At 47.0% G+C, this 22,982-nt stretch overlaps 1 protein-coding gene across 1 annotated transcript in view; it reads right to left on the minus strand.

Moving 5' to 3' along the window:
* Positions 1-9,601: 9,601 nt before the first annotated feature.
* RAB40C (RAB40C, member RAS oncogene family) overlaps positions 9,602-22,982 on the minus strand; it is a 49,668-nt gene continuing 36,287 nt past the window's right edge. The window contains exons 4-7 of the mRNA XM_081338379.1: positions 20,185-20,245; positions 16,509-16,586; positions 14,550-14,772; positions 9,602-10,780 (exon numbers count right to left, since the gene is read on the minus strand). Coding sequence (XP_081194505.1) covers positions 10,500-10,780; positions 14,550-14,772; positions 16,509-16,586; positions 20,185-20,245 — 643 coding nt within the window. The 3' untranslated portion in view covers positions 9,602-10,499. The remainder of the gene's footprint in view (positions 10,781-14,549; positions 14,773-16,508; positions 16,587-20,184; positions 20,246-22,982) is intronic.

Here is a 22,982-nt window from a genome sequence, read left to right on the forward strand (position 1 = left end):
AAGAAAGAAAGGAAGGAAGGAAGGAAGGAAGGAAGGAGGAAGAAAGAAAGAAAGAAAGAAAGAAAGAAAGAAAGAAAGAAAGAAAGAAAGAAAGAAAGAAAGGAAGGAAGGAAGGAAGGAAGGAAGGAAGAGAGGGAGGGAGGGAGGGAAGGAAGGAGGAAGAAAGAAAGAAAGAAAGAAAGAAAGAAAGAAAGAAAGAAAGAAAGAAAGAAAGAAAGAAAGAAAGAAAGAAAAAGAAAGAAAGAAAGAAAGAAAGAAAGAAAGAAAAAGAAAGGAAGGAAGAAAGAAAGAAAGAAAGAAAGAAAGAAAGAAAGAAAGAGGAAGAAAGAAAGAAAGAAAGAAAGGAGGAAGGAAGGAAGGAAGAAAGAAAGAAAGAAAGAAAGAAAGAAAGAAGAAAGAAAGAAAGAAAGAAAGAAAGAAAGAAAGAAAGAAAGAAAGAAAGAGAGGGAAGGAAGGAAGAAAGGAAGAAAGAAAGAAAGAAAGGAAGAATGGAGGAAGGAAGGAAGGAAGAAAGAAAGTATGGAGAAAGGAAGAATGGAAGAAAGGAAGGAAGGAAGGAAGGAGGGAGGGAGGGAAGAAAGACAGGAAGAAAGAAACAATGGATGAAGGAAGGAAGGAAGGAACGAAGGAAGGAAGAAAGAAAGAAAGAAAGAAAGAGAGAGAGAGAGAGAGAGAGAAAGAAAGAAAGAAAGAAAGAAAGAAAGAAAGAAAGAAAGAAAGAAAGAAAGAAAGAAAGAAAGAAAGAAAGAAAGAAAGAAAGGGAAGCTTGGCATTTTCCAGATTTTTGACCCATGGCCCTCCAAAGCTTCACCAGGACTGAGAGAGACCCAGATACAACTGTGCGTATTAACACACAAGCAGCTCCGTGACATCCGGCTTCTCCCTGGAGGTTTGAGGGGCGATCCTGGGATGCCTCTCGCTCCTGCCTGGAGATCAAAGGAAGCAAGGAAGCCGGGAGTTGTCAAGGGCAACTTTTGTGTGGAACAGCAGCCCCGGCGTCCCTTGGAGAGGCCCTCTGGCTTCAGGAAGCGGCGGCCGGCTCGGGCATTGATCCCCACGGTCCCCGGTCACCCCTGGGGTGACCCCATCACCCCCAAAGCCAGGAGACTCGCCTGCTTCCCCCAAAAGGGAGCCGGCCAGGCCAGGGGTTGGGGGGGGGTTGGGATCCTCCGGGGGTCTGTATGGTTTCCAGATGGGCTGCATCACAACCTCCGCCATCTCCAGCCAGCCCAGCCGAGATGGGCCGGGGCTGATGGGAAGCGGAGTGCAGCTCATCTGGAAGACATGCACAGGTCGCCCTCGACTTACAACAGTTGCTCTAGTGACTGTTTGACGTTACAACGGCACTGGAAAAAGTGACATACGACCGCTTTCCACCCTTACGACCGTTGCAGCCTCCCCCGTCTCCACGGGATCAAAGTTCATGAGCTTGGCAACGGACTCATATTTATGACGGCTGCAGTGTCCAGGGGCCATTTTGATTGCCGGCCATATTTATTTATCTTATCTATTTAATGTCACCAAGGGGCTGGCTACTCTAGGCAGTTTACAAAATAAAAAGGAAGAAACGAAAAGCGTGCCAATGGAAGTAAAATAATAGAACAATAAAATAATGGAAAAGCATGGGAATACATCAATATGATCACAAAATGATAGGGGAGTGAGGGGTCCTTGGTGCTGTCAGAGCTTGTTTTCTTGCAGAGATTTCATTCCCCAACTAATTAACATCCTCAATGCTAGGATTTGTTCTCTGCTTATAGAGGAGGAGGAGGAGGAGGAGGAGGAGGAGGAGGAGGAGGAGGAGGAGGAGGAGGAGGAGGAGGAGGAGAAGGAGAAGGAGGAGGAGGAGGAGGAGAAGGAGAAGGAGAAGAAGGAGGAGAAGGAGAAGGAGAAGAAGGAGAAGGAGAAGGAGGAGGAGGAGAAGAAGAAGAAGAAGAAGAAGAAGAAGAAGAAGAAGAAGAAGAAGAAGAAGAAGAAGAAGAAGAAGAAGAAGAAGAAGAAGAAGAAGAAGAAGAAGAAGAAGAAGAAGAAGAAGAAGAAGAAGAAGAAGAAGAAGAAGAAGAAGAAACAACTGTGGGGTCCTTGGTGCTCTTGGAGCTTGGCTGTTTTCTTGCAGACGTTTCATTACCCAGCAAGGTAACATTATTAGATGGGTGAGTGGAGTGTGTGTGTTTGTGTGTGTGTGTGTGTGTGTGAGAGAGAGAGAGAGAGAGAGAGACAGACAGACAGACAGACAGACAGACAGACAGACTGCCATCCATCTAGCAGTCACCACCTTCAGTATAGATTCCCAATGGGTTGGGTCCCCAGGTCAATTTACAGAGTCAGCTCTGCAGAAGGATAGGCGCTTGGGGGCAAATTATTACCCTAGGTGTGGTTTGTTCCAAAGGGTGGGCACTGCAGCAGCGGAGAAGGATCTTCTTCTGTTTCCCAAGATTCCTTTGACCGACAGGATCCATAGTAGGCCCTCTCTGCTGGCCCTGAGTAGGACGAGATTACGAATGGCCTGTTAAAACTGAGTAGCTTAAGCTTTAAAGGTAAAGGTAAAGGTTCCCCCGCACATGTGTGCTAGTCGTTTCCGACTCTAGGGGCCGGTGCTCATCTCCGTTTCAAAGCCGAAGAGCCGGCGCTTGTCCGAGGACGTCTCCGTGGTCATGTGGCCGGCATGACTAGACGCCAAAGGCGCACGGAACGCTGTTACCTTCCCACCGTAGTGGTCCCTATTTTTCTACTTGCATTTTTACGTGCTTTCGAACTGCTAGGTTGGCAGAAGCTGGGAGCGCTTCCCAAATTTCACTAGACGGCAAACTGTTCCCCTGGAGGCCCTGAACTTCTGAAAATATCCAAGACTGCCAAACCGCTTGCTTTCTGCGGCAGCTTCGATGGCGAATAAATCAGCGCAAGGAACGGCATAATTAGCAATCGATTCAGTTTCTCTCGCCTGTCTCCTTGCTCTTGCCAAGCAACAGGCCATAATTTGGTTTCTTGCAGCTGGCTTTTTGCAGCCGAGGGAAGGGGAAATGGCTGCATCAAGCAAGGTTTGGAGAAGGGGGAAGAGCGAGCATTCAGCAGCAAAGTTCATCTTTAGATTTATTTATTTTTTAGCTTTAGATTTTCCCCAAGCTCACGACCCCCTTGCACACAGAAACACATCTGCCGGGAAACAGAATGTACAACACCCGTCAGTCATTTTTTTTTTCCCCCCCCCTGCAGTTTGTTTCTCAGTTGCACCTGAAATTATAACCAACGCTTGCCTGGTGTGTTTGGGTTTGGGGCACGGAGAGGAGAGGATTCGTCCAGTGGTTTGTTGATCCTTTCCAATTGTTGGGGTGGGTGTTTTTGTTTTGCTTTGAGAGAAAGAAAACAGGCATGGGAGGGTGTGTTTTTCCCCCTGTATTATTCAATCCCCACTTTGACTTTGCTTTGACCTGACTGATTGGTGGTTACTTAACTAGGAAAGACCAGTTTGATGGATAAAATTCTGTCGGAAGGGAACATATCCGGTTGGCTGGCTTGTTCTCCTTGGGACCCAGCTGATGAGCAGGATCAGAAAAGATCCAGAGGGCGTAGATGACTTCTCTAGGAGACAAAGGTTCACCCCAAAATTGAGCTTGTACGGCAGCGTTGTCCTGTGCAACGGCTGAATGTTGGCAAGGTTTGAAATGTTATCTTGCCGGGTGAAGTGATGGGCGATCTGCAGTCCTCAGAGCACACGGTTCTTCTAGATGTCTTTTTATACAAAACAGGACTCCGAAATGGATTCTAGATTTGTTGTTATCCTGGAACTGATCTAACGAACAATCAGGTCTTTTCAGATGCAACCAACTGAAGGACACTGTGATGTACACAAACATCACACGCTCCCATTCTAGTCTAGCCACGAGGAAGAAATGGGATATCACGGGATCCCATCCAGCTTGTAAATTCGCTTCTTTTTTTGGCCATGTATGCATTCAAACTAGACTGTGATGTTTCTGGGTCATATATGTGTGTGTACGTGGGTATATGCATAATGGTACTTTTTTGGGGGGGGAAGAGCTGAATGCAAGGAAATTTCATTTTAATGTATGCTGATTAGTGTACGTTTAAAGTGACAATAGTTTTTATTCTACTCTCCTCTCCTCTCCACTCCATTATCTTCAAGTCTAAATGCCTGAAATATCTTCCCTTTGAAAATAAATTTGGCCATTTCTGTTGACCCTTCTATAAGGCCTTGAAGATTGGCTGTGCTCACATCCAGGCCGCAAGATGGAGTCTGTCTTTTGGTAGTGTTAAATGTTGGACTGATTTTTATGATTTTCCCCAGTTGCTTTATGATGTGTATGTGTGTTCGTGTGCATGTATTATTATTATTATTATTTTTAATCCCATTTATATCCCGCCCTTCTCCGAAGACTCAGGGAGGCTTACAATTTAAGCACAAATCAATGTGCTTAGCAATAGCCTTCATTCTATGTATATGCCTGCTTATTAGGGCTTCCCCCCCCCAGCGGCATTATTACAAAGTCAGCTTAATTGCCCCCAACAATCTGGGTCCTCATTTTACCTGCCTCGGAAGGATGGAAGGCTGAGTCAACCTTGAGCCTGGTGGGATGCGAACCTGCACTAACTGCAGGCAGCTGGTGTTACTTAAGGAGGCATTAGCCCACTGCTCCACCAAGGCATGATAACTATAAGTAAAAATATTTTGATAAATATCTTAACTGATTGTGTTATAACTAGAAATGTATTAACTTCTATCATTCTTGTTAGCCAGCTAGAGTTCTGCATTTGAGATGGGCCGGCATATAAACATCCTAAATAAGTGAGTAAATGAACTAATAAGCAAATAAACAGAAGTTGTGTCTACCATATTAACCCAGTTTGTTATCTGGGTCATTACATTTTCCAACAATAGGAGCACTGAACGTAGAAATTGAGAAACGCTTTTGAACTTTAAGACTTTTATGATGGGCAAGGTACTGGTCTGTTATCTCAGGTAAGGTTGTGAAATAAAACGAATTGCATTAAAAAAAAACCCTTTATATTAAAGATTCTGCCGGCAGTTCAAATGGAAGACTCCTGAGATTAAAGTACTCTCTGCTCCACTTCAAAACCGTGCTGTATGTCAGTACTGACTGGATAAGCTGGGACATTGCAGGAAATTCAAAATTGTTTTTGAAAACTATTATCTGTCCCTCTTGCTTTGTAAGTCACAACGTCACAATCTTCTCCTGTCTACAAGCAAGCTCCAGTTTGGAAGAGTGACAAAAATATTTTCAAAAATTCAACATCTTGTTTGTAAGATGTGTAGTGTCAGCAGCAATAGATGTTTTACTAAGCAGAGAGATTAAATACTTCATAAATAATGATACAAGCCCAGAGACAGCACAATGCTTCACAGTGCTTTACAGCCCTAAGGGATTTACAGAGTCAGCCTATTGCCCCCCAACAATCTGGGTCCTCATTTTACCGACCTCGGAAGGATGGAAGACTGAGTCAACCTTGTGCCGGTCAGGATCGAACTCCTGGCAGTGGGCAGAATTAGCCTGCAATACTGCATTCTAACCACTGCACCACCACCATTCTTGGTGGGGCTAAGAGGGCCCCGATTAGTAGCCAAAAAGAAAAGTATAGGTAGCTCCTATATATGCTTCTATATGTTCCATGAAAAGATACAGATCTAATTACGAAAAAGTTTTTGCTGAGAGAGTTCTTAAATCTAAAGGGCTACTTTGTCTAGTGGTTAAGGCGCAAGGCTTAAAATCAGGAGACAGTGAGTTCCAGTGCCGCTTAGGCATATAAACCATCTGGGGGACTTTAGATCAGGGGTAGGCAACTATGCCTCTTTAATGACTCGTGGACTTCAACTCCCAGAATTCCTGAGCCATCATGGCTCAGCTTGGAAACCTCTCCCTTTCCCCTCAGCTTCGCTGGCTCAGGAATTCTGGAAGTTGAAGTCCACGAGTCATAAAAGAGCCAAGGTTGCCTATCCCTGCTTTAGATCAATCACTAGATGGTGAGTTCTAGCCCTTCCTTGGGCACAAATGCTAGCTGGGTCTCTTTGGGCCACTCGCCAAGGAAACAGCGAGTTCTAATCTTGCTTTAGGCATGAGAGCTGATTGGACAACTTTAGGCCAGTCCTTCTCTGTCAGCCCAACCAACCTCAGAGGATTGTTGTTGTGGGGAAAATAAGACGACGAAGGGGTATTAAATCTATTTTTGTTCATTTCTCAAATCAAGGCTGTGTGTGTGTGTGTGTGTATATAATGTTTTTGTAGCTTCTCACGGGTGCAGGTTGTAGGTCTTGGTGTATTCAGGTCTTTTCCCGTGTAGGATTGAAGGTGTCTTGGCGACGTTTCAGTGAGGTCACACTTGTCATCTTCAGGCTGGTGCAAAGCTCGCACAAGCACGAAGCCAAAGACACCAGCCTGAAGATGACGAGTGTGACCTCACTGAAACGTCGCCAAGACACCTTCAATCCTACACGGGAAACGACCCGAATACACCAAGACCTACATACATACATGTGTGTATATGTATATATATATGTGTGTGTGTATGTATATATATATATATATATATATATATGTGTGTGTGTGTGTGTGTGTGTGTGTGTGTGTACATATATATGTATATATGCGCCTGTCTATATCTATATCTATCTATCTATGTATCTATGTATCTATCTATCTATCTATCTGCCTGTCTTTTCTCTTCATCAACACAGCAGTTGTAGCACTGGAATAGACGACTTTCTAAGCATGCCTAAAACAGAACGATGTGTTGCATAGGGAGATGAAGGTGTTGCTAACTTTCTCAGGATGTTGTTTGCTGAAAGGTTGCAAATAAAATCTATCTGCAGGACCCAGAAGGGAACTGCAGGCTGGTAGGTGCAAACCCGCCTTGCCTTGGCCAAGTGTGAAGACAAAACACTCCCTTTTGATCCGGCTCTTAAGTCTCTGCCCAAAAGCTCCACTGCTTCAAATGAAGTCGTTAATCAGGGGCCTTCCACTGTTCTCTCCTGGGAATATTGCATCCACGCTGCCTTAATCCCTTTAAATCCGCCCTGCCCATCTTTCCCCCCCCTCCTCCTTGGCCCTCGCCCCGTCCTTCAGCGTCACCCTCTGAATAGCAGCTCATCTCCCCCCCCCCGATAGAAATCCCACAGCCGAAAGGATGGTTTCAAAAGAAAATAATATTTTTTTCCCGTGGTTGTGTTTAATTTATATAAAAACCGTCACTTTTAACATTTGACTGTACAAAGCAATTAAAAACAGGAGGAAGAGCGTCCCACAGCAGCAGAGTTTTAGTGTTTTGATCTTGGATGACATTCTTCGAACGTTCATAAAATCAGGTACGAACAAACCCAGATCGGATCAGCAAGCGTGCTGTAAAAAGGCATCTCTTGCAAAAATCTGACATGATTTTTTTTTTAAACGCACCGGGAAAAGGACCGGGGGTGGGTGGGGGGGAATCTGCAGAGGTGAGGTTGAAACAATCCTCAAGTGATTCAAGAAGAAAAATTAAGAGAGATCGGATGCTGACCTTCCATCTGCAGCATCTTTCGAACTTTCTGGACGGGGAAGCAGCCGTGCCTACCTCTCGGGATCAAAGGAAGACCGCGGGGAGTGCTAAGTGCCAAGCCGCTTGGGAGAGGAAGATTCCCTGTAATTCTTCAAAAGAAAACCACACACAATGCGCATTCTCGGGCTGTTTTAGCAAGGAGCTATTTTAAAACCCAGGGTGGAAAGATGGCTGCCTCCTGCATCACCTGTTCCCCAGGGCCCTCCAGAATGCCAGGCCTTTGAGCCAGCGATTGTGACCTGCTCCATTTGGAGCAGACGGCAACAGGTGGCCAGGGCCAGGCGGACATACCCCACAAATCTCCCGGCTTCTGCGGTCCCTGCCCTCGGCTTGGCACTCGCTTTCTTCACAGGCCAGGAAGAGGCCGCCGGAGGCTTGATTCCCCCCCACCCCCGCCCTTGACCCGTCCCCACCACCTGGCTTGAGCTGGTCCGAGCGCTGGGACTCGCTCGGTCCTGGGTGCCAAGCGATCTCCGAGCAGCCGAGGGAGGCATGGGGAGGGTGGGGTGTGCCAACCAGGTTCTTTGTCCAAAAAAATTTCCGGAACAAAACGGGCGATCAGCCGTGCCCTCAGGCACCGAACAGCATCATGCAGCCCGTTCTGTCCGTGGCACAGTGAAGGGCCAATTCCTCTGTCTGGCGGCTGCAGAGAAGCCATGGGGATTGGAGGAGAGGTGGGTATTGGGTTGGGTCAGGGGTAGGGAACCTTGGCTCTTTTATGACTCGTGGACTTCAACTCCCAGAATTCCTGAGCCAGCTTGGCTGGCTCAGGAATTCTGGGAGTTGAAGTCCACGAGTCATAAAAGAGCCAAGGTTCCCTACCCCTGGGGTTGGGTGAACTAGCTAAAAAGCCCCCCGGAGGACCCCTTGCCCTGGTGCCATCAAAATTCAAGTGCTGCCTGGCTGTCGTCGCTTTTCCTGTTTCCTATCGAGTTCTTTCCACGTCGACCCAGGTTAGAAGGCCTTTAGAAACGGTTTTAAAGACTTGTGGACTTCAACTCCCAGAATTCCTCAGCCGTCATGCCTGGCGGGGGAGCGCTTGGGAGTTTGAAGCCCACAAGTCTTAACATTGCCAAGGTTGGAGAGCCCCTTGCTTTAGAAGACCGTCTAGCCCACGTTAGACGTCGGCAGAGGAAACAGCTGGGCTGGTTTGATGAGACATAAAACCAGCCCAAGCCAACCTCTGGCCAGAGGGCACCAGAAACAGCCCAGAAGCCAGACACACACACACACACACACACACACACACACACACACAAACGGAAAGTTGCAACTTGGTTTGAAGGAAGACTCTGCTGTGGAACTCCTAGAGGACAACACTGAAGGAAGTGGCTTAATGGACAGACACGACCTGGTCGATTAGGGGTTTTTAGGCCGCCTAAAGCTTGAGGGAGGGGTGTCTGAGGCACCTCCTTCCGATGTCCCTTCCAGCTTTCAAGGAATTTACACCTATGCCTGTTCTTAGGGGGGGGGGAAACTCCCACCACCCCAGGGCTTCTTGGCAACAAGACGGAGCTTGGAGAACAATTGCGTTCCTCAAGTGCTAAGGTCATCCCGGAGTCTTCTCCAAACAGACCTGGGTCACAACCCCAAGAGGTTGGAAGACCATCAGTGCAAGCTGCAGTTAGTTGACCAAGCCAATGCCAAAGCATTTCAAATATTTCTGCATGGCCTCGAAAATTTTGCGCCGAGGTGGTTGAATCAGGAACTCTGGGTGGTAACCTTGCCCACCACCTCCCAACTATGCTTAGCCACAGAATCGCAAGGCGGGAGAACTTGCTTGTCCCCTCCCGACCACGATCTTTTTCTGACTGGTGAATTCTGATATATCTGACCCTTTTGCCTTCCTTTTCTTGAAGGCAGGGAGGGCTCCAGCCGTGATCTGCCACTAACCAATTCCAGATGTGGACGGCATTAGGACCACCACCACCCCGCCCCCACAAGCAGGTAATCCCATTTGAGCCTAACTTTTTGCTGTCTGTCTGAGCTGTGCACTTGCTACCAGGAATGTCTGGAAAACTTCATTTTTTTTAAAAAAAAAAGGCAAGGCAAGGCAAATCTTCCCTCTTTCTTCATCTATTAATCTTCCATCTATTCTTTCCTAGAAAAAAAAGGAAGAAAGCTAGCTAGCTCAAGGCTCCTAACAACTCTCCAGAGGGTTAGATCATTTCACCTCCTGACCCCTGCCGGCCCGCCCCCCCCAACCCCTCTGACTTCAATTAGCCCCAGAATTCAAGGCTCAGCGCCCGCTATTTACAAGACATTTCCCTTCCCTCCGTGGCCTTGGCTTAAAAAAACAGACTGGAGGTGCAAGAGTTTGGGGTGGGGTGGGGGACAGCAGGCAGATTTCACATCGTGAGCTAATTTCTTTATAAATAAAGCCGAAAGACATCCAGTGGCCTGCTTTTTCAGGAGCCCCAGGCAACCGTAGTCTTCGTCAGGCCAAAGCGGGACTTTGTCTGGGTCACGGCGGTCCAACCGGGGTCCCATTCATGTGGGGTTTCCTTTCATCACGTAGCACCGGCAATCCCCCTTGGAAAAACCAAGGATTAAAGTGGCAGCACGCCGCCCTCCATTATCAACCCCCCCCAAACCCTTTCCCCCACCCCCCAAAAAAAACCCAGAAGAAGGGGGGGGGAAATCACGCCCTGGAGGCTGCTTGTCCTTCTCCTGTCGGAGAAGGACAAGGAATGCACCTATTGCATTCTGGGAAAGCTAGCGTGGTGCTGCGCCCTTGTCTTTTCCTTTCGCCTGGGGTCCCCGCCACACCGAGCCGGTTCTTTGCAAACCCGTGGCCGATGCGGTGGGCGTGCGGCCGTCGAGGTGACAGAGGAACGGGTGACGTGCGTGTCGACATCGATACATCGGCAAGCAGGTGCGGGTGCATGCGGTGGGAGGAGAGCCCCCCCTCCCGGGGGTGCACCCCCCCTCCGCTAAGAGATCTTGCAGTTGTTCCGCGAGCAGTTCTGCGGCGGGCTCTGGGGTGGGCGGATGGACTTGGAGCGCTTCAGGCTGTTGCCTTTGCTCCCGCTGCCCCCTCCGCTGCTCGCCAGGGAGTAGGAGCGGCCGTGCATCATGACGGCGTTCATGCCGTTGGCCATGGAGAAGGATTTCAGATGGCTCTTGATGGTGACCGGAAGAGGCAGCTTATCGATCAGGTGGACCGGCGTGCAGGAGACGATGGCCCGACAACAGAGGTCTTGGAGGCTGAACACTGGAAAGGGGCGGGGAGGCGGAAAAAGGAGGAGAGAAAATGGAGAACAGTCTCATTCTGAAAGGCTGAACACAAGGAGTCAAGAAGAGAGTCTAGGATGGTCTGGTGGTTAAGGCACCAGGCTAGAAACCAGACGACTGGGAATTCTAGTCCTACTTTAGCCATGAAAGCCAGCTGGGTGACTTTGGACCTATCACCAGGAGATGGTGAGTTCTAGTCCCACCTTAGGCATGAAAGCCAGCTGGGTGACTTTGAACCAATCACTAGGAGATCATGAGTTCTAGTCCCACCCTAGGCATGAAAGCAGGCTGGGTGACTCTGAACCAATCACCAGGAGATGGTGGGTTCTAGTCCCACCTTAGGCATGAAAGCAGGCTGGGTGACTTTGAGCCAATCACCAGGAGATTGTGAGTTCTAGTCCCGCTTTAGCCCTGAAAGACAGCTGGGTGACTTTGGACCAATCACCAGGAGACTGGGAGTTCTACTCCCACCTTAGGCATGAAAGCCGACTTGATGACCTTGGGCCAGTCACTCTGTCTCAGCCCAATTCACTTTGCAGGGTTGCTGTGGCGAAAACAGGAGGAAGAAGCCTCTGGAGAGGACCATTAAAATGGCTTCCCTGGCTGGAGATTGTGAGAGGACCAGCCTAGTTTAGAGGTGTCACGTATGTGAGAATGACCTTAAGGGACGGGGGGGAGGGGCATTAGGGAAGGACCAGGTAAGAGAAGGGGGAGCCCTCCATGGCATATTAGTCAGAGGAAGAAAGCTAGGAGGGACCCGGCCTAATTTAGCAGATGTTGGGAGATTTGTACTATTGGGCTTGCAAGGTTCTGTTAGTTTAGCCTCATAATAAAGTAGAATTAGCTCATCCCGTCTTGTTCCCTGCCCGGTTGACTTGGGAGGGTGACAAGAAGTGAGCAAGACATGAGGTGGGAGGACAGCCCGAGCAGAATGTAGTCCAACTGGACAAGCTCTGGCAACCTCGAGCAAACAACTCTGACCTCCGACCTCTTCCCAACAGCTGGACTGGGCTCTACAAGCAGAAGAGGCCCATAACCACAAGAAATGAAGACCTTGCATTTTCTGGTTCACTCAATGAGCTCAAGGGTCTGTTTCATGAAGCTGGCCTCCCCCTTGAGAGATGGGATGTGTGCCCTGGGGCAGACGTTAAAAGGACGGTTTCTGAGCAGGCTTTATGCCAACATCGAATGCATCATTCCCAAACAAATCTAAAGGAGATCAACTGAAGCCAAATTACTACTAGTGGAGTAGAGATAAATTCACTTCCTTCCCTTCCTCCTCTTCTATGCCCCCTGGACATCCACATTCCTGGATTTACACCTGAGCGGCCAACCCACAGCCACTGTCCTGTTCCCCACTCTTCAATGCGTACTTTGGCCTACGGGCCTCAGAACGGAGGACAGGAGAGAACTTTGCAACCTCCCGAAAAACGGAGGTGCTTTTGCGAATAATAGACTTTCCGTGGACAAGAAATCTGTGTCCAGCCCAGACATTAGGCACTGCCACCTTCTGGTCAAAAGATGAGCTGCACCTTATAAGAAGACAAGCAAGCTAATATTAATATTAAGCTAGCTTGCCAAAGGAACTTTGGCAAAAACGTAAGATGGTCAAAAGGATCACCAAGGCCCAACCGTTCTATGGCTTTAGTTATTTATTAATCAAATCTTATTAGTCACAATTCTTCTTTGCTGTGGGGCCTGCCTTTATGGAACATCCTTCCTCCCTGAAATTAGATTAGCTTCATTTCTTTTGATATTCCGGAAGGACCTCAAGAGACGGTTATGATGTCAGGCCTGGGGCAGCAAAGGGAGATGTTCTTAGGAGTTTCCACTGCTGAGCTGGCTATTTTGATGCCCTCTTTGTTTAGGCACATCTCTTGTTTTTATAATATTTACTGAATACTTGAGTGTGTGTCTCGGGGTCTGCTGTCTCCTAGCTGTTAGCCAACTAAGTGACTCTTGATATATGAAAATCGACTGTCAGACCGCAACTGTGTATCACACTAAATAGTATTTACTGTTAATGTGATTTCTGTATTTATTTATTTTTTATATCCGTGCTTTCGGCTTTAACCGTGTTTTCTGCGTGCCTTTGGTGAGATGGGAACTACAAACGTTTAATTAAGGAACAAGTAGGTAGCTAGCTAGTTAAATGGCTTTAATCTCTTGGAATAATTTGAAATCTCACAGGATGGCTCTTTTCACAAAGGATGCTATCCTTCACAGCAGTCTCCCAATTCAGTTCTTTATGTATGAAGGATTAAGAATTTGTTAAGCCAGTTTCTGCAGCTAAGTGAAAGGGTCAACTTTGCTCCAAGGACATATGGGAAGGACACACGACCTATAAGGCGAAGACACAGTTTCGAATACACAATTTGCTACCAACAGAAGAGAATATTTGCAACTTAGGGCTGAACTGTGGGGTCCCTGGTGCTGAGCTAGGTATTTTTCTTGCGGACGTTTCCTGACCCAACTAGGTAACGTCATCAGTGCTTAGAAAGGAGTCAGGTTTGCTCTCTGTTTGTAGACAAGCGACTTGCCCTGTGTACAACACTCCCAGTGACTTAATGGAGGACTTTGATAGAAATAAGATTTAGAAATGGAACTTGTGAAAGATTGTAGGATAATTAAGATCTAATAATGGTGGATATTTGGGGATGGTATTTACAGTAGATCTTAAAAATTAGTATGTATGTATTTAAATTGTTAAGGGACGTGGTGGCTCAGTGGGTTAGGACGCTGAGCTTGTCGATCAGAAGGTCGGCAGTTTGGCGGGTCGAATCCCGAGTGCCGCGTAGCAGAGTGAGCGCCTGTTACTCGTCCCAGCTTCTGCCAACCTAGCAGTTCGAAAGCACGTAAAAATGCAAGTAGAAAAATAGGGACCACTACGGTGGGAAGGTAACAGTGTTCCGTGCGCCTTTGGCGTCTAGTCATGCCGGCCACATGACCACGGAGATGTCCTCGGACAAGCGCCGGATCTTCGGCTTTGAAACGGAGATGAGCACCGGCCCCTAGAGTTGGAAACGACTAGCACGCATGTGCGGGGGAACCTTTACCTTTACCTTATTTAAATTGTTAAGTCTAAATCTTGAAGATGTGGTTGTGATGATGCAATGTATTATTATGTATGGTTGAACTGTAAAAGATTACCATTTTAAAAGTTAACGTAATTTAGTGGAATATGTAAGATCTTTAAGAAAAAGATATTTATAATTAATAGCTATAGTAGAATTTTTGGTACTGTTATATTGGAAGAAGGTTGATTTGTTTATTATAGAAGAATGGATTTTGAAAGTTTTGAATTAGATAGAAATGGTAGAATTTGGAATATGTGAAGCATATTTGTAATGGAGATATATTATGATGTTTAAGGAGAGTTAAAGCGCGACTGGATTTAAAGTGTAATTATAGTTAGATAGTATATTTTAGATTAAGATTGTGAAAATAATACCCTGTATTCTGCTTTGGGAAGTTGGGGGGGGGGCTGGGGGAGGTAGGGGTATTGGGTAGGTTAGGGTATGGGTTAGGGGTAGGGGGGGATGGGGTTTATGTTCAAAAATGTACTTTAAAACTTTTTAATAATAATAATAAAAAAACCACACTCCCAGCGACAATGACAGGGGCAAGCCAGCCACTTGGATATAAACAGAGAGAAAACTCCGCTCTCTTCTTGCCGTGCTGATGCGAGCTAGTTGGTTAATGAAATGTCTGCAACCTGCGCAGAGAGGGAGGGAAATAGACTTGCTCACCTCTGTTGGGCCTCCAGATCTTCTCCATGCCATGCCTCATCAGCACAATGCGGGACAACTCGGTGAAGGACTCAATCACATTGAAGTTGCACAAGGGACTGACTTCGAAGAAAGTCATGCAATTCTTCTCTGCGTAGGATCGGGCCTGCTCTGTGGGCACCTGCCGCTTGAAGGCCAGGTGAAGGCGGTTGCCAACCAAGATCCGGGGCACGCCAGGGGCATGCTTTAAGAAGACACAGAATAAAGTTATGGACCTGGGCGCTCATGTGCCATCCAAGCTTCCGTCTTGAGCACTCTCGTTTGGCAGTCTACTGTACCCGTCCAGCAGCTCTCTGCAATTTTCATTAAACTTTCCAGTTTGAGAGCCTTGGTGGAGCAGTGGGCTAATGCCTCCTTAAGTAACACCAGCTGCCTGCAATTAGTGCAGGTTCGCATCCCACCAGGCTCAAGGTTGACTCAGCCTTCCATCCTTCCGAGGTAGGTAAAATGAGGACCCAGATTGTTGGGGGCAATTAAGCTGACTTTGTAATAATGCCGCTTGGGGGGGGAAGCCCTAATAAGCAGGCATATACATAGAATGAAGGCTACTGCTAAGCACATTTGATTTGTGCTTAGATTGTAAGCCGCCCTGAGTCTTCGGAGAAGGGCGGGATATAAATGGGATTAAAATTAAATAAATAAACAAACAAACAAACAAACTAACTAACTAACTAACTAACTAACTTCCTGGCTTAATGGAAAGAAGCAGTAGGGCTGACACGACAGCAGGTTTTCCGATATTTGAAGGGCTGCCACAAGCTATTCTCCAAAGCGCCCGAAGGCAGGACAAGAAGCAACGGATGGAAAGTAATCAAGGAGAGAAGCAACCTAGAACTAAGGAGGAATTTCCAGACCGGGAGAAGAATTAATCAGTGGAACAGCTTGCCACAAGAGGTTGTGGATGCTCCCAACACTGGAAGTTTTCAAGGGGAGACTGGGCAACCACTTGTCTGAAATGACACAGGGCTTCCTGCCTGAGCAGGGGGCTGGACTAGATGACCTCCCCTCCAAAGTTATTCTGTTATTCCTGAGAACAATTGAAGTTGAAGGCTTGCCTCCAGAAGTGCTGGGGCTCCATCACTGGATGGAGGTTTTCAAAAATCGACTGCACAGCCGTTTTTCTGGAATGGTAGAGGGTCTCGTGTTTGAAGCGGAGGCTGGACTCTATAAGGTCCCTTCCAACTCTTGTTATTTTGTTAACTTTAATTGAATACATGTCTTAAAATTCCAGGTCCCACTGCTTCGCTAAATTAACAGGCGATTAATGTGGGTTCCTTTATTACTTTATTTTACGTGTTTAGTTATTACCTTCTTGGGACAATTCCACCTGTCTTTTTGTAAAAAAAAAAAAAAAGGGACGAGGTGGACTGGAAAAAACTTCAGACAATATTCAGTGCGCCAATTTAAGAAGAGCACACTGGGTGGTGCCCGGAGCTTAATGTGCTGCTGGATTTGGAAAGAAAGAAAGAAAGAAAGAAAGAAAGAAAGAAAGAAAGAAAGAAAGAAAGAAAGAAAGAAAGAAAGAAAGAAAGAAAGAAAGAAAGAAAGAAAGAAAGAAAGAAAGAAAGAAAGAAAGAAAGAAAGAAAGAAAGAAAGAAAGAAAGTCCAGCCACCTTTTGGAAACCACCTTTGGGGTGATCATTTGCCCCTACAAAAAGATACGGATACAGTTAACGGGACGGGCGTCAACCGGTTTAGCTTTTCATTTTTTACTTCTCCCGTGCCTTTCTTTTCCTTTCCTTAGCTCTCTGTTTCTTACTCCTTTTTTTTTTTACACTTTGCATAAGGTTGCTGACCTCGACATGGAATGGCGTGAGCGTACCAAGGTAAGGTCAGCTTTACTGCATTTAAAAGTATTCAAACCCCACCCCGCCACCCTGGGTCGTAATGGCAGCCCCGTATAAACTCTGTCTTGCTCACCTCGTCGATTTCCTTGATCCATCGGTCTATGCCATCAAAAGACCAGCGATTGGTGATGTCGTACACCAAGAGGATGCCCTGGGTGGAACAAAACACTCCAGTCAGTTCGTTTATCAAATTTATACGGCTGCCCACCTCACGGGAAGTGAGTCTGGGTGGCCTACAGCAGTGGGCCCCCAACCTCTGGGGCACCAGGGACTGATTCCGTGGAGAGACATTGTTTTCACGTGCTGCCTGCATCCCACAGATGGGGCTACACTTGTTTGCGTGGCCTGGTCTCTGGCATGCCACAAAGTGCCGGTCCACGGCCCGAGGAGTGTTGACCCCTGGACTACAGGATGACTTTCTCGTTAAAGGACTGCAGAGATATATATTTTTTTTTGCAAAAACGCCACTTTCTTATCACATCAAAGCATTACACAGCTACAGAGCTTCCTGGAACATTGCTGGAAGCAAGAGGGAATGGATTGGGAGCCCCCCCCTAAATTCTGCCTACTGAAAAAATTATTTTATTTATAGTCCAAAACTAGTAAATACATCAAATACTACAGGATTAGATGGCTGAAACAGTGACATGAGGAAGGCATGTAATGACTTCCAGACGCCAAAGCGACAGGTAGAAATTTTGCAAGCTTCTTGGCGGGATCTGGTAATTGATTTATTTTATTTTTATTTATTTTAATCCCATTTATATCCCGCCCTTCTCCGAAGACTCAGGGCGGCTTACAATTTAAGCACAAACCAATGTGCTTAGCAATAGCCTTCATTCTATGTATATGCCTGCTTATTAGGGCTTTCGCCCCCCCCCCCCCCAAGCGGCATTATTACAAAGTCAGCTTATTGCCCCCAACAATCTGGGTCCTCATTTTACCTACCTCGGAAGGATGGAAGGCTGAGTCAACCTTGAGCCTGGTGGGACTCGAACCTGCACTAATTGCAGGCAGCTGGTGTTACTTAAGGAGGCATTAGCCCACTGCTCCACCAAGGCTCATATGTTTTTTAATTGTTTTGTTTTATAATTTTAGAACTGTAATCCGCCTAGAGTCCCTTGGCCAAGTTGGACAGCTATGAGAAACTGAATCAATCGATAAAATGAACAAACCTAGTAATTTAACCTGCAGGGGGTCTGCCCTGCCAAATGGCGTTGTGTCAAAACGTTTTTGCCTTAAGGGCAGGGATAAAAAGGTAAAGGTAAAGGTTCCCCCGCACATGCGTGCTAGTCGTTTCCGACTCTAGGGGCCGGTGCTCATCTCCATTTCAAAGCCGAAGAGCCAGCGCTTGTCCGAGGACGTCTCCGCGGTCATGTGGCCGGCATGACTAGACGCCAGAGGCGCACGGAACACTGTTACCTTCCCACCATAGTGGTCCCTATTTTTCTACTTGCATTTTTACGTGCTTTCGAACTGCTAGGTTGGCAGAAGCTGGGACGAGTAACAGGCGCTCACTCTGCTACGCGGCACTCGGGATTCGACCCGCCAAACTGCCGACCTTCTGATTGACAAGCTCAGCGTCCTAACCCACTGTGTCTCTTTTAAGGGCAGGGATAGAGACTGTCATTTCCCTGTCATGGGACAGAGGCAGTTTCTTTTAGGGGCTACGCAGGGGAAGTGAACTGTTTACTGCAGAAAGCCAGCTTTTCGTTTGGCTCATTCATAAAGCATTTCCTAGGGGATATTTTGCAGAGGAGGAGGAAAATCCGATCGTTTTGAGCTGAAAAATCGGAGGCATGGGAGTTCCCCCTGGGACCTACTCTGTCTCCTGGTTACAAGTCACAACTATTCTGTGGATTCCTGAGATTTGTCAATATGGGTGTGAAACTTATTACCGTGAGTGGGGGGGGGGGGAGACTACTTAATGAAAGAAGAAATTAAAATATTTCAGAAAACCACTGCCACGTGCTCACGACAATCCCTGACTTGATCCTTCAAGTCTTCCAAAGGTGCCTCCATCATCGCTGTAATTGAATTAAATGCCTCCGGCTTGCTCTTTCCTTCTACCTTTCCCGAGGTTACGAACTTTTCAGTATTATGTGGCTTTGCTGAATAAACAATTATTATGTGCAACCAAGTTCTTAGCAAGCGCCATCGCTGGATCTTCTCCAGGAGGACCTGTCTCTAATTTGGTCCTTCAGGTCTTCTAATGGTGCCCCCATGCTGCTGGTCCTCCTCTTCTAATCTTTCCTTCCACCTTTTCCAGATTTTTTTTTTACCATGACTGATTTTTGTGCCATTAAGTTGTTCTCGGCTTCTGGTGACCGCCTAGGTAAATTTTCTCTATGTTGGTCTCTCCCTAACTTGGTCCTTTAGCTCTTTCAAAGGTGTCCCATCATCTGAGTCCTTCCACCTTGCTGCTGGTCACCTTCTCCTTCCTTCTACCTTTCCCAAGATGTAACTTTGCTGGGTATTTTATGGCTTTCCCAGATAGAAATGTATTATGTGCTACCAACTCAGTTTCTTAGCAAGCACCATCGCTGGATCTTCTCCGGGAGGATATGTCCCTACTTTGGTCCTTCAGGTCTTCTAATGGTGCCCACCATAACTGAGTCTCTCCGCCATGCTGCTGGTCCTCTTCTAATCTTTCCTTCCACCTTTCCCAGAATTGCAGCCTTCTCCAGACAGCTGGGTGTGCAAAGGAAGATATTTTGAATGTCGAACGTTGTGCCTCAAGTGTGAACCCTGGCTTGATTTGCTCTAGGACCCATTTGTTCGTTTTCTTGGCTAACCATGTTACACCACTCCTGCGCGAGCTGCATTGGCTTCCGGTTATCCTCCGAGTGCGATTCAAGGTGTTGGTAATAACCTTTAAAGCCCTGCGTGGCTTAGGCCCGGGGTACCTGCGAGACCACCTGCTGCCATTATCATCCTCCCATCGCCCGGTTCGCTCCCACAGAGTCGGCCTCCTCAGGGTTCCATCAGCCAGGCAATGCCGGCTGGCGACCCCCAGGGGGAAAGCCCCCAGGAGGAGAGCCTTCTCTGTGGGCGCGCCGACCCTCTGGAATGAGTTGCCTCCGGAGCTGCGGACGGCCCCTGATCTTCGGTCCTTCCGCCGTGACCTGAAGATGTGGTTGTTCCAACAAGCGGGCCTGGACTGACTACGGTTTTTAATTAGGCTTTTACTGGGTTAAATTGTTTTGTAATTTTGTATTTATTGTTTAATTCTCTTTTAAATTTTTTACTCTATGTTTTTAAATTTTTATTGTTGTGAGCCGCCCTGAGTCCTCAGGGAGAAGGGCGGCATGTAAATTTAATAAAATGAAATGAAATGAAATGAATAACCGTGGTCTTCTCAGGAGTCTTCTGCAACCCCAACACTGGAAAACGTCAACACTTTTTCTCTCCTGCGTCTTCAAAGTCCATTCATTCCAACGCAGCCCTCAAGATTACATCACAATTAGAAACAGTAGGTCAAAACACTCAAGAGGGCACAAAGTTATCTCTTCTACCCTGAGCTGAAGCATTTTGAGGATCTGAGAGGGAGCTGGGTGATTTAGAAATGGTAAAGATAAATAAAATAAAAATTGTCCCGAAAGAGCCGTCTGCCTTTTTCACTCTTTTCCGTAAAATCCCAGGTATCAAGAAGCTCTTAAGCAGTGATTCCAAGAAGCCTTTTCCTTCAAGCTCTTGTCTATTTCTGAGGAAAAATAGCAGTAGGATTTAATGTTGCTAGTGGGACTCACCTGGGCTCCCCTGGAGTAGGACCGGAAAATAGTACAGAATCTGCCTTGGCCAGATGTGTCCCTGGAATAGAGAGAGAGGGGGGGGGGAGAATCAGAAGCAGAGAAGCTTTGAAAGGTTTCCTCACCCGACAGGATGTGTGAGACAGGTGCACAGCTTGTACATTTGGTTGCGCGCTGGCTAACACTAGAACATATTCACTTGAACATTTATTTTCCGCTTCTAAGGGTCGGTAAGCCATATTTCTTGGCCGAGGGTGGGGTGGGGACTTCTTAAGTAGGAGGGTCCCTCGGTGCTCTCTGAGCTTGGCTGTTTTCCTGCAGATGTTTCATGACCCTAACTAGGTAACAGCATCAGTGCTAGAAGGGAATTGGGGGGGAGGAGGAGGAGGAGGAGGGGGAGGAGGAGGAGGAGGAAGAGGGGAGGAGAATGATTATGGGGTCCTTGGTGCTCTCTAAGCTTGGCTGTTTTCTTGCAGATGTTTCATGACCCTAACTAGGTAACAGCATCACTGCTAGAAGGGAATTGGGGGGGAGGAGGAGAAGGAGGAGGGGGAGGAAGAGGAGGAGGAAGAGGGGGAGGAGGAAGAGGGGGAGGGGAGGAGGAGGAGGAAGAAGAGGAGAAGAGGGAGGAGGAGGAAGAGGGGGAGGAGGATGATTATGGGGGCCTTGGTGCTCTCTAAGCTTGGCTGTTTTCTTGCAGATGTTTCATGACCCTAACTAGGTAACAGCATCACTGCTAGAAGGGAATTGGGGGGGAGGAGGAGAAGGAGGAGGGGGAGGAAGAGGAGGAGGAAGAGGGGGAGGAGGAAGAGGGGGAGGGGAGGAGGAGGAGGAAGAAGAGGAGAAGAGGGAGGAGGAGGAAGAGGGGGAGGAGGAGGAGGATGATTATGGGGGCCTTGGTGCTCTCTGAGCTTGCTTGTTTTCTTGCAGATGTTTCATGACCCTAACTAGGTAACAGCATCAGTGCTAGAAGGGAATTGGGGTGAGGAGAAGGAAGGGGAGGAAGGGGAGGAGGAGGAGGAGGAGAAGGAAGGGGAGGAGGAGGAGGAGGAGGAGGAGAATGATTATGGGGTCCTTGGTGCTCTCTGAGCTTGGCTGTTTTCCTGCAGACGTTTCATTAGCCAAACTAGGTAACATCATCAGTGCTATTAAGGGACTGGGGTTTGCTCTAAGTTTATATTCTAGCGGCTTGCCCTGTCAAAGTTGGTGGGGGTGGTCCTGGGGGACTCTGGCAGCAGAATCAAGCTAACAGCAAATGGCCCAACCAACTGCCCTGGGGGCAGCAGAATCCCCAAGAGCACCCCACTAACACGGACAGGGCAAACCCCGCTCTCTTCTAGCATGGATGTTGTTACCTAGCTGGGCAATGAAACATCTGCAAGAAAACTGCTAAGCTCGGAGAGCCCCTAAGGACCCCTCATTTCAACCCTGACTACAAATATTCTCTTTTATCGGCCTCTTAGATATAAGTATGAGGGGGGGGGATAACAAAGGACAACCTAACCCTATAAAAAACCCTATTCTTTCCTCTCTTGTGTTCTTGCTCCAGACACTGTCATTATACAAGGATCGTACACTGAATTAACAAGTATTTCTTTGAAAATATTTTACAATGCCTGAATATGCCTTTGTACCTTCTAGATGATAGATAAATCGACAGATAGATAGATAGATAGATAGATAGATAGATAGATAGATAGATAGATAGATAGATAGATAGATAGATAGATAGAGATAGACAGACAGACAGACAGATGAATGGATGATAGACCGATGGATAGATAAGATAGATAGATAGATAGATAGATAGATAGATAGATAGATAGATAGATAGATAGATAGATAGATAGATAGATAGATAGATAGATAGATAGATAGATACAGGGCTTTTTTTTCTCATAGAACGCTCAGAACGGAGTTCCGGCACCTTTTTTGGATGGAACCTTGTAGGGTAGGCAAGGCGGGTTGTATGACATGTGTGAGTTCCGGCACCTTTTTCTTTTACAAAAAAAGCACTGGATAGATAGATAGATAGATAGATAGATAGATAGATAGATAGATAGATAGATAGATAGATAGATAGATAGATAGAGACAGACAGACAGACAGATAGATAGATAGATGGATGGATGATAGATGGATGATGATAGCCAAGCCTGGAGAACGTGTGTAAAAAATATCCTATCAGCTTTGGGAGACCTTTAATGCCTGTATCTGGCCATCTACATTAAACCAGGTTTCAGAGTCCACTGACATGTCATTGACCAACGCAGATCACGGTCCCCCCTTGTATTCTTGCCCGCCGTTCTTTCCCACTCTGTCAGAAAAGATACTCAGAATCTCTGCTCGCTGCTTCCTTTTGCAGTTAGACTAGAGAAACCAAGGCTTAAGTCATAAATGGTCCCCAAGCTTTTTTTTTTGTGTTTTTCCCTCCCCTGGGCCTCCTTTTGGAGGTTCGGACAGTACAGAAAGTGCTCTCTGCTTTTGTTTTTTTACAAGTTATAAAAACAAATCTCCTTCTGGGCAGAAAATGGTGGGGCCCAGCCATCAAGGGCGACGGGCCGAGGCCGAGAACACATCACGCGGGGCTTGATGTGTTTACTTACAACCGTGTTTACTTAGGAGCGCGGTGTGCTCTGTAGTAAACAGATGCAGGGGACCAGCTGCCTCCACGGCGCACACATCCATGTTTTTGTCCTGCCTTTGAATTTAACTAAGTAGTGGAGCGCACCAAGGGGTATCGCCAGACATCTGTGAGGTGACGGGGAAGGGCTGTGCGTGTGCAACGTAGCAAGTCC

This window comes from Vipera berus (genome assembly GCF_964194415.1).
Source record: "Vipera berus genome assembly, chromosome: 13".
Lineage (NCBI taxonomy): Eukaryota > Metazoa > Chordata > Lepidosauria > Squamata > Viperidae > Vipera > Vipera berus.